General features: G+C 39.5%; 1 protein-coding gene across 9 annotated transcripts in view; it reads left to right on the top strand.

Moving 5' to 3' along the window:
* Window positions 1–15,022, top strand: part of dicer1 (dicer 1, ribonuclease type III) — a 173,393-nt gene that overhangs the window by 78,172 nt on the left and 80,199 nt on the right. For all 9 annotated transcript variants that reach the window (XM_069915723.1, XM_069915725.1, XM_069915721.1 and 6 more), the window contains 3 exons: window positions 6,355–6,827; window positions 10,047–10,179; window positions 14,272–14,514. In XM_069915723.1, the coding sequence (XP_069771824.1) occupies window positions 6,355–6,827; window positions 10,047–10,179; window positions 14,272–14,514 (849 nt within the window). The remainder of the gene's footprint in view (window positions 1–6,354; window positions 6,828–10,046; window positions 10,180–14,271; window positions 14,515–15,022) is intronic.

Raw genomic sequence — 15,022 nt, 5'->3', positions numbered from 1 at the left:
TGTATTTTCTTTATTCCAATTCTGCAATTTTGAATGATTAAAATTTATCAAACTTGTAAGATTATAGACATTATTTCTTCAGTGAAAATGCTCAATGGAGTGTTGGTTTGAATCCCTTTCAAGAGTCAAGCTTCAAGATTCTTTTATTGTCACGTAATATGACACAAAATTTGCCGCCAGCAGTCAAAGAGAAAGAGAGAGTCGCTGAGTGTCATGGATTCACTCCAGCGCCCCCCCAGCCTCTGCAGCCATACAGACTTCAGCCACTTAAAGCACTATTCAAATTTGAAAATGAAGACATGACACTTTTTGGGGAAGTAGATCAGTGTCCGTGATAGGAAACCATTAGCTTTATTAATGTTGATCGCAAGAAACGGCAGATAGTTGTGAAGGCAGCTCCGACTATCATACAAACCTCCCCTCTGCTCCATTGATTCCATCAACACATCCTGCTGCCTCTGCCTTGGAAAAGCAGCCAACGTATTAAAAGACTTGTTCCATCCTGGCCATATAATTCTTCTTCCTCCAGTTAAGAAGATTCAGGAATGTGAGATCACACAGCACCAGATTCAAGAACCTGATTTCAATAAAAGATAAAGTTGCAGAGAAGAGAAAGAAGATGTCACCCAAGAAGGAAAAAGTAAAAACCATGGGGGAAAAAAAAGAAAAGACACCGGAAAAGAAAGGAGAAGGCCTTACCTGCACGAAGGAACAGGGAGCCGTTGTGGAGAAGAGCACCCGATCTCTGAGGTTGGTGTTGGCCCTGCGGAATCGCGACCCCCCTGACCGGTGGACTGCAAAAATGGCTCTCTGAACCAAACAACAATGCGCAATCTAAGGTAAAGTAAAACACTGACGGAAGGGGGGCTCAGCCGAGGAGCGGGCAACCATGGTGCGACCAGCTGAGGGAGGCCCAACACCAGGGCTCTCAACTGGAAGATGAAAGCGGCAGGAGAGGGAGTGAAGTACCAGGTGAGAAAGAAAGTCGACGGGGTGAAAGGCAAGAGGAGCAGTAGCAGGAAGCTTGACAGATGAGCAGCTCAGAAGGAGAGGACCAACAGCAAGAGGCCAAGCAAGAAGAGACCCGACAAAGTGAGACAAGCTACTCATCAGGAGAATCAGAAGAGACACAGACACAAAGAAGAGAAGGAGAAGACGCAAACACAGGTACAGACACAGAAGAAGAGGAAGAAGAAGACCAAGATCTTCACAGAGAGATAGAAGGCAAAACAGATGGATAGAAAATAGATAAAGTCTTTTTTGAAGAACAAATGAGAGCATTAAAAGAATGGTTGTCATTAGAATTTAGTGCAATTAAAAGAAAAATGAAAAGAACAGAAGATAAAATGCAAAAATTAGAACTGGTCATGACAGAAATAGGGAAAAGAGGAGAAAATGTGGAAGAATGAGAAACAGCTGTAGAAATGGAAGTAAACAACAAGAGGAAAATTGGAAGAAAGTAAAAAAAAATTAAAGAGACACAAGAGCTGTTAGCTCAGACAATTGATATGTTGGAAAATTATAGTAGGCGAAACAACATAAAAACAGTGGACCTAAAGGAAGATGAAGAAGACACAGACATGAAGGAATTTATAAAAGAATGGATCCCGAAGATCCTGAGAACGACAGAAATACAGGAAGGAATGGAAATAGAAAGGGCACACAGAACACTGGCTCCGAAACCACAGACACATCAAAAACCAAGATCCGTTTTAGTAAAATTTTTGAGATAAACGACAAGAGAAAATATACTGGAGCGGGCAAGGAATAAAATTAGAGAAGATAATAAACCATTGGAATACAAGGGTCAACAAAAATTTTTTTACCCAGATATAAGTTTTCAACTCTTAAAGAAGAGGAAGGAGTTTAATACAGTTGTGGTTGCCCGGCAAGGGATAAGGGGTAACTCAAGGTGGGGGGGGGTATTTGGGGTTAAGGTAATATTGGATGTGGGAGTTGTTGTAGTATTTTATGTTTTAAATGTGTTGTCATACATTGAGTTTAAAAAGGGAAAACTGAGAGATGAAAATGGGGAAAAGGGGGATGGTGGTGGTGAGGAAGCAGAAGTGAGGTGTAAACAGGATATGAGATGGCCACGTTGAATTATATGACTATAAACATTAATGGAATACATAACCAAATTAAATGGAATAGTCTATTAAATTTACTGAAGAAGGGAAAAATAGATATAGCATTTGCAGGAAACGCATCTAACTGAAGTGGAACATAAATTAAAGAGAGACTGGGTAGGACACGTAGCGGCAGCATTATATAATTCAAAAGCTAGGGGTGTAGCTATATTATTTAATAAAAATTTACCAATCAAAATAGAGGAGGAAATAATAAATCCAGCAGGGAGGTATGTAATGATAAAATGTCAGATATATTCAGAATTTTGGAATTTACTCAATATATATGCACCAAATGAGGAGGATCAAAAGTTTATGCAGGATATTTGAAGATTGTAGATACAGAAGGAAATATATTGATAGGAGGGGATTTTAACCTTAATTTGGATCCAATGTTGGATAAAACTGGACAAAAGACAAGCAAAAAGAATAAAGTGGCCAAATTTATGGTTAAATCAATGCAGGATATGAAACTTATGTATATATGGAGGAGGCAGCACCCAAGAGAGAAGGAATACTCATATTATTCAAGTAGGCATAAAACATACTCAAGGATTGATAAGTTTTTGTTGTCGGCCCAAATTCAAGGGAGAGTTAGGAAAACGGAATGTAAGGCTAGATTGGTATCTGATCATTCACCCCTGTTATTAGCAATAGAACTGGAGGACATCCCACCAAGAACGTATAGATGGAGGTTAAACTCCATGCTACTTAAAAGGCAGGAATTTAGAGAGTTTATTGAACCCCAAATTAAAACATATTTTGAAATAAATACGGAATCAGTGAAAGACAAATTTATATTATGGGACGCAATGAAAGCCTTCATTAGAGGGCAGAAAATAAGTTATGTAACTAAGATAAAAAGGATAAAATACGAAACATTACAAACGTACAAGGTGGAAAATAACATAATGAAAATAAAGCAAAAGTATTACGAACTGGGAGAAAAAACACATAAAATATTAGCCTGACAACTTGAAACAGAACAAGCTAAAAGAACTGTATTGGCATCAAGGAAAAAGGACAAACAAATTACATATAATCCAACAGAGATTAATGAAAACTTTAAGGAATTTTATGAACAATTATACCGAACTGAGAATGAGGGGAAATATGATAAAATAGAAGAGTTTTTAGCTAAAATTGAACTGCCGAAATTGCAAGAAGAGGAACAAAACAAACTGTTAAAGCCATTTGAAATAGAGGAAGTACAGGATATATTAAAAAATGCTGCCGAACAATAAAACACCTGGAGAGGATGGATTCCCAATAGAATTCTATAAAACATTTAAAGAGTTATTAATTCTGCCTCTCCTGGAAGTAATAAACTGGATAGAAGAAACACAAAACTTTCCAGATACATGTAAGACAGCAATAATTACAGTAATACCAAAGACGGAAAGGATCCATTAACACCAGCTTCATATAGACCAATATATCTACTTAATTCAAATTATAAGATTATAGCGAAATTATTAGCTTACAGATTGGCCGATTGTGTACCAAAAATAGTAAAAGAAGATCAAACTGGATTTATTAGGAAAAGATGAAAAGCGGATAATGTCTGTAAACTTATTAATCTAATTCATGCAGTTCAAGGAAATAAGAAGCCAACAGTGGCTGTTGCTTTAGACGCAGAAAAAGCCTTTGACAGAGTAGAATGGAATTATTTATTTAAAATATCACAGAGGTTCAATCTACCAGAAAAATATATTAATTGGATTAAAGCATTGTATAATGGACCATTGGCGAAGGTAACAGTAAATGGATATGTATCGAACCAATTTAAATTATGTAGGTCAACTAGACAGGGATGTCCACTTTCCCCCTCATTGTTCGCTTTAGCAATAGAACCATTGGCAGAACAGATAAGAACAGAAAATCAAATAAAAGGGATTAAAAAAAAAGTATAAAATCAGTTTATTTGCAGATGGCATCATAGTATACTTAACAGAACCAGAAATATCAATAAAAGGATTACATAAGAAATTGAAGGAATATGGAGAAATATTGGGGTACAAGATCAACACAAATAAAAGTGAAGTGATGCCAATGAGTCACATGGATTATACAGAATTTAAAAAAGAATCACCATTTAAATGGCAAACACAAGCAATCCAATACCTAGGTATTAGGTTAGATAATAACTTAAGCTACCTGGACAAACTAAATTATCAGCCACTAATAAAGAAATTGCAGGAAGACTTAGAACATTGGAAAGAATTACCGCCAATGTTGACAGGGAGGATAAATTGCATTAAAATGAATGTCTTCCCAAGGATACAATACTTATTTCAATCGTTGCGAATTCCCTTAACAGAGAAATTCTTGTGGAAAGGTGGGGGGGTGGGGGATCCGAGAAGAGTGTTAGATAAATTAACAGAGAGGTACAACCAAGGTGATTTGCAGTTACCAAACTTTAAAAATTAAGGTATTTATCAGATTTTTACCAGACAAGGGAAAAACCAGACTGGACTAAGATAGAACTATATAAAATAGGGGAGAAGGTACTGGAACATATACTTTATAAGTGGGATGAAAAGCTGGTACAATATAAAAGCTCACCAGTACTGCATCATTTACTTAATATCTGGAACAAGATCCACGTAGAAAGGAAAAAAACAAATGATCAAATACCAAAATTGTTATTGACACAAAATCAACTAATCCCTTTTACAATAGACAACCTTTCCTTTAGAGAATGGGAGAGAAAAGGAATCAAAAGAATAGAAAATTGTTTTTTTTTTGGAAATAATGTATTAACATTTGAACAGTTGAAATACAAATATGGAATAACTCATTGTCCAATGTTTGCATATCATCAATTGAAAGTTTATTTAAAGGATAAATTGAGAAACAGACTGAGATTACCAGAAGGAAGCAGCTTTGAATATGTGATTACAGACACAATGATAATTAAAAGATTTATAACGAACATGTACATCAAACTGCAAGATAAGGAAAATGATGAAATAAACTATAAACCTAAACAAAAGTGGGAAAAGGATTTAAACATAAAGATAAAAAATGAAACATGGGAAAAGTTATGTCTGAAACTATGAAGAATATAATAAACACGAGGTTACGCATGATACAGTATAATTGGTTTCACAGGTTATATATCACGCCCCAAAAGTTAAAAAAATGGGATCCAACATTATCAGACAGATGTTTTCGCTGTAAGAAGGAAATGGGAACAACAGTACATGCAAATTGGGCATGTAAGAAAGTGAAAAAGTTTTGGGAAGATCTAAATCAGATATTAAATAAAATCACAAAAAGCAATATACCAAAAAATCCAGAGATCTTTCTTCTAAGTAATATAAGAAGTAAAGAATTAGGCCTCAAACTGGATGAAGCGCAAAAAAGATTTATTATGATAGCCTTAGCTGTAGCAAAAAAATTGTATAATGTCAACTTGGAAAATGGAAAAGAGTCTGAGAGTACAGCAGTAGTACATGGAAATGAATAAATGTCTTCCATTGGAAAAAATAACATAATTTAATAAATAAAGTCACATTATTTGAACAAATTTGGAAACCGTACATGGAACATAACAGAGAGGGCTTGACTCAGACCGCCACCCCCTAAAATGATAAGAAGACAAAACGACTTGATCCAGTGTGTAAAAGCAGATGACGCATTTTTCTTGTTTATTTTTCATTGTGTGATGACATTGTTTTATGGTTTTATTGTATTGTATATGTTGAATATTTATTGGTTTTGGAGGGGGGTGGGAAGGGGGGGAGGGAAGGTAAGGGGGAAATAAAGGGATTTAATGAGAAACGTTTGTATATATTTTGGTTGATATGGTTCACAGTGTGAAAAATAAATTGTTTAAAAAAAAAACCTGATTTCAAGTTTTCTTACCTTCCATGATCAGATTCCTGTACAAACTTCACATGTAAAATAATAATGTCATTATGATATGTTCTCACTGATCTCTCTTTAACTCTGCACGCTGTACTGTATTTTTACTGTTGTACTATGTCTGGACTGCTTGTAAAGTGAACTTTTTCTCTGTACCTCCGTACGTTTGCCAATAGACTTATCCTTGTTGGTGGAAGGAATACTCAATGCAAACCAGGGCATTTATTTGTCCTATATGAATTTTGTAATGTCCAGCAGGCTGCAAATAGTCCATGTGCTGTAATTGTTACAACATGAATAGTGTACTGACTGCCAATTTTCCCATTTGGTCATTGTGTTTCTATATTTACTATAGGTACTGGTAGATTGCCGTGCAGTTTTAACCGTTCTCGGGCCTTGGTGTGCCGATAAAGTAGCTGGGATGATGGTGAGGGAACTCCAGAAATACATAAAGCACGAGCAGGAGGAGTTGAACAGGAAGTTCCTTTTGTTTACAGATACTCTTCTGAGGAAAATTCATGCACTCTGTGAAGAACACTTCTCACCTGCTACACTAGATTTGAAATACGTGACTCCTAAAGTCAGCAAACTGTTGGAAATCTTGCATCAATACAAACCCTTTGAGCGGCAGCAGTTTGAAAGTGTTGAATGGTACAACAACAGAAACCAGGACAATTACGTGTCATGGAGTGATTCTGAAGATGACGATGAGGATGAAGAAATAGAGGAGAAAGAGAAGACTGACACTAACTTTCCATCCCCTTTCACTAATATACTTTGTGGGATTATTTTTGTTGAGAGACGCTATACAGCAGTTGTTTTAAACAGGTAAGAGCTTGCTGAAAATCATGTGTGCTGCTTCATAGAATCATAGAGTTGTGTACCATGGAGTAAGATCTTCAGCCCAACTTGTCCACACCAGCAAAATTGCTGACCATTTACCTGTCTTAAATGTCTTTTATACATTATGATTGTACTCCCCCCCCCCCCCCCCACCAACATCTTTACCATTTCTCTGGCAGCTGCGTTCAATATATCCACTATCCTCTGTGTGTGTTGCCCCTTAGATCTTTAACTGGATGGTAACAGGCCCTTCTGGTCCTCAAACTCGTGCCACCCAAATATTCCGATTAACCTACAACCTCTGTACTCTTTGAAAGATGGGAGGAAACGAGCTCCCGGAGGAAACCCACGCAGACATGGGGAGAACGTACAAACTCCTTACAGACAGGCTTGAACCCAAGTTTCTGACATTGTGCTTAACTGTTTCACTAACCATGCTGCCCATATATAAATTTATATTAAATATAAAAATGATAGAAAAGGTCATTTAAATCTTTCCCTAAAACCTGTTAAACCCTGCATTCAGAGGGATCCAGAGATGGATGGTGAGTGAGCTCAGGGTAATTATCTTTGGGAAGAGCCACCAGAAACTGAGATTTTATTGGACAAAAGGTAGAATGACTAGTATCACTAGTAGTATTTTCCCAGCCAGATGTGATTGAACAAGACCATTCAGGCTCTCAAAATTCATTGATCCATCCAAAAATAATGTATAAAAAAAAAAGTTAACCCTCACATCCCCGTTAAATCTCTCACTACTCACCTTTAAACCTGTGTACCCTGGTTGCCAATTCCTCTACTCTGGGCAAAAGACTGTGTGTTCACCCGAACATTTCCTCTCATGGTTTGAACACCTCTGAGATCACCCCTCATTTTCCTGCTCTCCATGGAATAAAACCAAAGCCTGCTAACCTCTCCCGATAGCTCAGGTCCCCCAAGACCTGGCAACATACTTGCCATTCTCTGCACCCTCTTGAGCTTCACAACATCTTTTCTGCAGCCTGGTAACTAAAACTGGACACAGTACTCCAAATGGGGCCTCACCAATGTCGTATACTACTGCAACGTGACCTCCCAACCTCTGTACTCAGTACTCTGATGTATGAAGGCCAATGTGCCGAAAGCCTTTTTGACTACTCTGAGATCCACTTTCAAGGTACTATGTACCTGTACTCATAGAAACATAGAAGATAGGAGCAGGAGTAGGTCATTCGAGCTTGCTCCGCCATTCAACGAGATCATGGCTGATCTTAAAGTTCAGTACCCCGTCCCCGCCTTCTCTCCGTAACCTTTAATACCCTTATACTGAAGAAATAGATCTAATTCCCTCTTAAATAGATTTAATGAATCTGCCTCTACTGCCCTCTGTGGCAATGAATTCCACAGATTCACCACCCTCTGGGTCAAGAAATTCCTCCTCATCTCGGTCCTAAATGGTTTGCCTATTATCCTCAAACCATGGCCCCGGGTTCGGGATTTTCCCATCCTTGGAAACATCCCATCTGCATCCACTCTGTCCAGTCCTGCCAGAATTTTATAGGTCTCTATGAGATCCCCTCTCAATCTTCTAAACTCCAGCGAGTACAATCCCAATTTGCGCAATCTTTCCTCCTAAGTCATTCCTGCCATTCCAGGTATCAGCCTGGTGAATCGCCTCTGCACTCCCTCCATTGCAAGAACATCCTTCCTTAGATAAGGTGACCAAAACTGCACACAATACTCCAGGTGGGGTCTCACCAAGGCCCTGTACAGCTGCAGTAAGGTATCCTTGTTCCTATACTCAAACCCTCTTGATATGAAGGCCAACATACCATTTGCCTTTTTAACCGCCTGCTGTACCTGCATGCTCGCCTTCAGAGACTGATGTACAAGTACCCCTAGGTCTCTCTGCACTTCCCCATCTCTTAATCACGACCTGCAGACATTTTATTGTCAGCTGTAAACTTGCTAATAATGTCATGCACACTTTCATCCAAATCACTGAACTAAATGACAAACATCAGCACCAAACCCTCTGGCACACCACTAGTCACAGGCTTCCAGTCCAAGAAACAACCTTCCACTCTCACCCTCTGCTTTCTTCCATGAAGCTAATTTTCTATCCAGTCTTCAATCTCACCTTGAATCCCATGTGACCAAGCCATCTAGAGCAGCCTACCATGCGGAGCCTTATGAAATGCCTTGCTGAAATCCATTTATACAACATTTACGGCTCTGCTCTTGTCTTCACTCTTGGTCACATCTTCCAAAAATTCACTCAGATTTGTGTGGGGTGACAAAACTATTTACAAAACCATGCTTGTTATCTCGAATCTGCCTTTGTCTATCTTCTTCCTCAAAATGCTCTCAAATAATTTACCAACCACAGAAGTAAGACTCACTGGTCTGTAGTTGTCAGAGTATTCCCTGATGCCCTTAATCAGTGATTCTCCACATTTATCGCACTAAGGCCCACCTGGTTTCCGGTTTAACATGTCATTCCCACTAGAAGCAATGACTGAGCAATATTTTCAAGTCAAAGGCAACTCTGTAAGAAACACATCTTTATCTAATTTAGAATATTTTATTGAACATTTATAAAGACCCACATGGAAACACGCTGTTAAATAGAACATAAACACGACAGCACAGTACAAGTCCTTCGGCCCTTGATGTTGTGCCGACCCATATAATTCCATAAAAACAGTACTTAATGCTCCCTACCCTGTAACCCTCTATTCTTCTTCCATCCATCTGCCTGTCTAGGAGGCTCTTCAATGCCCCCAATGTTTCCGCCTCCACCACCATCCCCTGGCAAGGTATTCCAGGCACCCACAACTCTTTTTTTTAAAAAAAAACATGCCTTGATGTCTCCCCTAAATCTTTACCACTTCACCTTGTACAGACATCCTCTGGTGTTTGCTACACCCACCTTGGGGATAAAGGTGCTGGCTGTCTACCTTATCTATGCCTCTTTTAAAGTCTTTCTTCTTTCCAAAGGAAAAATCCCTAGCTCTGCTAACATAAGGTATATTTTCCAATCCAAGCAAATCCCTGCACCCTCTCCATAGTTTCCACATCCTGTAATGAGATGAACACAATATTCCAAGCCTGGTTTCACCAGAGATTCTTGTTCTTGAGATAGCCTGGATTGGTTTCTCTTTTACCTCTCAGTCCTCCTTCTGTCAACTTCATAATGGTTTGACTTGATTATTTAATCTTCAGATTAATAAAGGAAGCTGGTAAACAGGATCTGGAGTTGTCTTATGTCAGCAGTAATTTTATAACTGGTCACGGCATTGGAAAGAACCAGCCTCGTAATAAGCAGATGGAAGTGGAATTCAGGAAACAAGAAGAGGTAAGACATCCCCTTCCTTTTTCAAAAAGCAAGCATACAATTTACAGGCTTTTCCATTTGGGTGTCCCCTCAGTTGTAAATGTGATCTTGTGTATTTTGGAACAATTGATAAGTGAACTCATTAGATCTTTCAGTAACCTCATTAAGGTGGAGATCAATATGGATAAAATTGTGGCAGACTACTATGGCTTAAAGGTAAGGCTTGTGGACTTGAGTTCAGCACACTGAATACCGGAAATGATCAATGGTTTATATTCTGGAGGGAATTTGTAAATAGAGGGCTGAGATGCCATTGGAAAGTGCTTAATTTGGGGTAGAGAGAAGAAACCGTTCCGATCTCCCTTTCACTGACTGCCTTCGCTGAGGATCAGAGATTCAAGATTATTTTATTATTATGTAATATTACATGAAATTTCCTTTAAGCTGCTGTAAGGCAGACAAAGATTCACCCTCAGCAAATGTGCACAGCACCTCTTACAGTCAGAGAAAGAGAAGCAGAAGAGAGTCTCTTCAGAGTCCCGTCAGCCCTCCCACAACCTCTGCAGCCACTCAGACTTCAGTCCAAACCATCGGCAACTCAAGCTCCAGATCAAAACCTCAAACATGATCAGGAAGTCCTCAGCACCCTCTGGCATCCTGTTCCGATACCTGGTATCACTTCAGTCAGTCTTGAGCCAGTCTTCAGCAGTCCATGGCGTGGTGTTAGTCCTTTAACCGTGGTTGCCTGTAGCTGCGTTGATTCCTTGCCTCAATTCAACAACAGCCTGCCATCTGTGATCTTCAGCCATAGAGCCACTCACTGGTCTGCCGCTGTGGTCACCATCCCGTAGGGTCATCTCCTTTGCTACTCCTCCAAATGGGGATGGGGGGGTGGTCTCCCCATTTTAAGGTTCCCTGCGACAGTCCTTGGCTTCTCCCGAGTCTGTAACCCCTTGAGGTCACTGCCACACACAGGCACTGCAATCTTGGACCTAGACCCCGCAGTCATAATATTTTAAAATAAACCACCGTCGGCTCCTTTAATAGGCTGTTTAAAGCTTGTACAGAGCCATGAGTAGTTGGATTACTTGGTAGAACCCTGAAGAGGGGCACCCTGTCTGCATTCTCCATGAGTCCACACCAGTTGCAGTAACTCCGGCAGTGCTGTGCTTTTTTTTTGCAGGCTTGGGGGGAGGGAGCGATCATATGGACGGTACTCCCTTTCACTCTTTGCCTTCACTGAGGTATGGGATGGGATGGCATGGAGATCAAAGTTCAGATTTATTGCCAGAGTACAAACATGACATAACATACAACCCTGAGATTCTTTTTCTTGCAGGCCAGGAAGAATTTCTATTTACACGGGATAACAATTTTTTTCAAAAAGTTTGCTTCCTGAAAAAAAAGGGCATTATGACAGACAACTTCAAGCCGAACATAAAGATAATTTCAGATTTGCTGTGTCACGCAGGAAATTGGAGAAACATTAAATGAACTTTTATTAAATGTAGCACATAATGATGCTGACACATTGCATTAGTTCAACTGACCTTAGAATCTTTTGCTGCTAATTTTCGTTTGTACTCAGCATCTGATGCCTTTTGTGTCAATGTCCAGCAAGAGTCAGCCAGCATTGATGGATTCCAGTAGTCTTAATGCCACTTTTCCATGGTCGCAATGTCCTAGTGAAGCCTTTCACCATGTTCATTACTACAGCAAGATCAGCAGGGAAGAAGTGCAAATGCAGAAAATGAATTTTCAATGACACGTTGCACTAAATTGGTTTTGAAAGCATGAAGCATGATGTCAATCAGCTGGATGTAGTTTGGTGCTCTGTGTACTAGCCACAAATGTAATTGAATGTATCACAGCCATTGCAACTTTGATGAGGTGTTTCTGCTGTATTGAATCTTCCAGAAGACAATAAATACTATTGTTAAGTACATTCACTGTGCTATTGTCTGAAGAATGTGTTTTCAATCTAGATCAATGTAGCACAGCATTTGTCTATGTGAGCTGCTTTTATAGCTTGTCTGCACCTATCCTGACTAAGACAACATTTACACAGCACCTTCACTGAGTGCACGCCAGGCACGCTTGGACTGACCAAAGCAGCTGGCTTTGTGACAATATACTAGTAGACTTAAAATGAGACAGGAAACCATAAAAATAGGTTATATCTAAAAAACGGATTGTGTTTGGAAATTTTTAAGGTAATTTTGGCAATAAACAGCCCAAAATGCATAAAATACACTCAAAAGTACTCAAAAAATATTTATTGATCATTAAAAAAACTCAACTCAAGAAAAGATATATATACCAAAGCATGCAATGTAAACAAACTGACTTTGCAATACAGAAAAAATGATCAGTAATAAATAATGTGCAAAGTCCGAGTCCTTAAATGAGTCCCTGATTGAGTTTATCGTTGAAGAGTCTGATGGTGGAGGGGGAGCAGCTGGTCCTGAACCTGATGGTGCAAGGCATGTGGCACCGAGACATCTTTCCTGATGGCAGCAGCAAGAATAGAGCGTGTGCTGGGTGTTGTGGATCCTTGATGATTGCTGCTGCTCTCTGACGGCAGCGTTCTTGATAGCAGGGAGTTCTTCCTTGTGATATCCTGGGCACAATCCTCTAAGTTTTTCATGGCTTTCTGCTCAGAGCTCTTGGTGCCACCATACCAGGCCAAGATGCAGCCAGTCAGTACACTTTGTACAACACATCCCTAGAAGTCTGCCAAGGTTTTTGATGTCATATCAAACCTTCGGAAACTCCTGAGGAAGTAGAGGTGCTTTATTGAAATACTGTTGGGAATCCTAACTCTGCCATGATTACATGTGTAATGTTGATGCAACCAGTAGTTGGGGAGCTGGTGGTTGTTTTAAAATAGCAGTGTTCTCCCATCTTACAGCAAAGTCCATTGTTGGATCTGTACATTTTACTAATCTGTCTTCTTTGTCTTGGGGGGGGGGGAGGATGTGGACCTGTCCTCGGGCCTGCGCAAAGGAGCTTTTAGGTGGAGTGCAGTGTGCGCAGTACTGGCCCCACCCTTTACACCCATGGTTCGTGTGCCGTGGCCAAGCAAGCTGGGACGTGGCAGCGAGGTTCTTGGGTCGTAGGTCGTAAATCTGTCTATTTAACCATGAAAAGATCACACAATGTATTTAGTCAATTTTGGATTTTCCTCCCAAACTTGGGTTGTTTCAAGTTGCATAATATTAGAGCTAAGTATTATTGGTTGTATATCCCTGATCCGAGTAGCATGACTAGGTTTAAAAAGGTGCGAGACAGCTTTACTTTTGTTGGAATATTAGAATTATTCCTGGTCATCACAGTTTAGGAGGAAAGAATGCCAGAGCAAAGAAGGTGAATAGGAGATTTAAGAGGTGTGCAAATTGTTGAAGGGTTCAATAATAGAGTAAAAAAGGAACAGTTGTGTGCAGTGGTGGAGAATAAATTTAAGGTGACAAGCAAAAGAACAGAATACCATTAATTAACAAAAAGAAATAGTGTGAGGATTTTTTTTCCCAATTGGCAAGTTGTCATCAGGATTGTATTTATGAAAAGTGGGAAATGGTGCAAGTATATTCAGTAGTAGCTCATCCCCATCGATGCGATTTACTGGGATCGTTTAAAGAGTGCTCACAATATCAGGGAGGACCTCTGCCACCCCGCAAACAGCATCTTCCAGCTACCCCATCAGGAAAAAGATACAGAAGTATCAAAGCCAGAACCACCAGGCTCTTCCCATGGGCAGTGAGATTGCTGAATGACTGTTGAACTGCAAAAAGTTCTCTCTATAACTCGAATATTTATCTTAATGTATGTACACGTGCACTCTGTGTGTGTATATATCATTTGTACGTATGTAATGTCTGTATGTGTGTTTGCACTGTTCTGCATTGTGGACCAGAGAACGTTGAGTTGCACTAGTACATTCAGATATCAAATAAACTTGACATCATAAATTCATATTAATAGTTAAGTTTCTTTGTGGATTAAAAATTCAAGGGAAAGAACAAATGGGATCTCTCACATTATCAACTGGTTTTCAAGCTTCAAGATCTGCAACAAAGTTGATGTGATTTTTGTTCCTCCAATACATTGCTGCAGGTGCTGAGAAAATTCCGTGCGCATGAAACCAATTTGCTCATCGCAACTAGTGTTGTCGAGGAGGGAGTTGATATTCCAAAATGCAATCTGGTAGTTCGATTTGACTTACCAACAGAATATCGTTCTTATGTGCAATCTAAAGGAAGAGCACGGGCTCCCATCTCCAACTACGTCATGCTTTCAGATTCTGACAAAATTGAAGACTTCAAAGAGGATCTCAAAACCTACAAAGCAATTGAAAAGGTACCAAATGATTTCTCGTCTGATCAGTACAACCAGATATATGGTAGAAAACAATTTTTTTATTGAAATATACAGTAAAATCCCTGGTGTCTGGCACCTCTGGGGATTGGTAGATGCCAGTTAAGTGTATTTCGGGTTGATTGAGACTTATTCATACAATGCCTAACTAATACACTTGCATTAAGAATAAACAAAAAACAAAAATACTATACTTACACTGGGCAAACTTCACTTGCATGGATATATAAACCATAAAACATTTTACTTCACTTTCATTCGCATTCTTGGAGAACATTTAACCATCGCTGCATCTGCACCTTCCTCCTTATTCCACGGAGCCACCCAAAAGACGAACAATAACATTATAGATAATTAAACCCCCCCCCCACCCCCCATGTTAACAGATAGAGCCTCTGACCAGGGAGACTCTTAAAAGCAGGGATAAAGAGATGCTTTAAGAGAGTCACCCCCAGTGGCGAGCGGAATTAACCAGCTCTTCATCCTGGGT

This window comes from Narcine bancroftii, chromosome 2 (genome assembly GCF_036971445.1).
Source record: "Narcine bancroftii isolate sNarBan1 chromosome 2, sNarBan1.hap1, whole genome shotgun sequence".
NCBI classification, from domain to species: Eukaryota; Metazoa; Chordata; class Chondrichthyes; order Torpediniformes; family Narcinidae; genus Narcine; species Narcine bancroftii.
The sequence above is the reverse complement of the archived record's forward strand: the minus strand, read 5'-3'. Positions and strand labels throughout refer to the sequence as shown.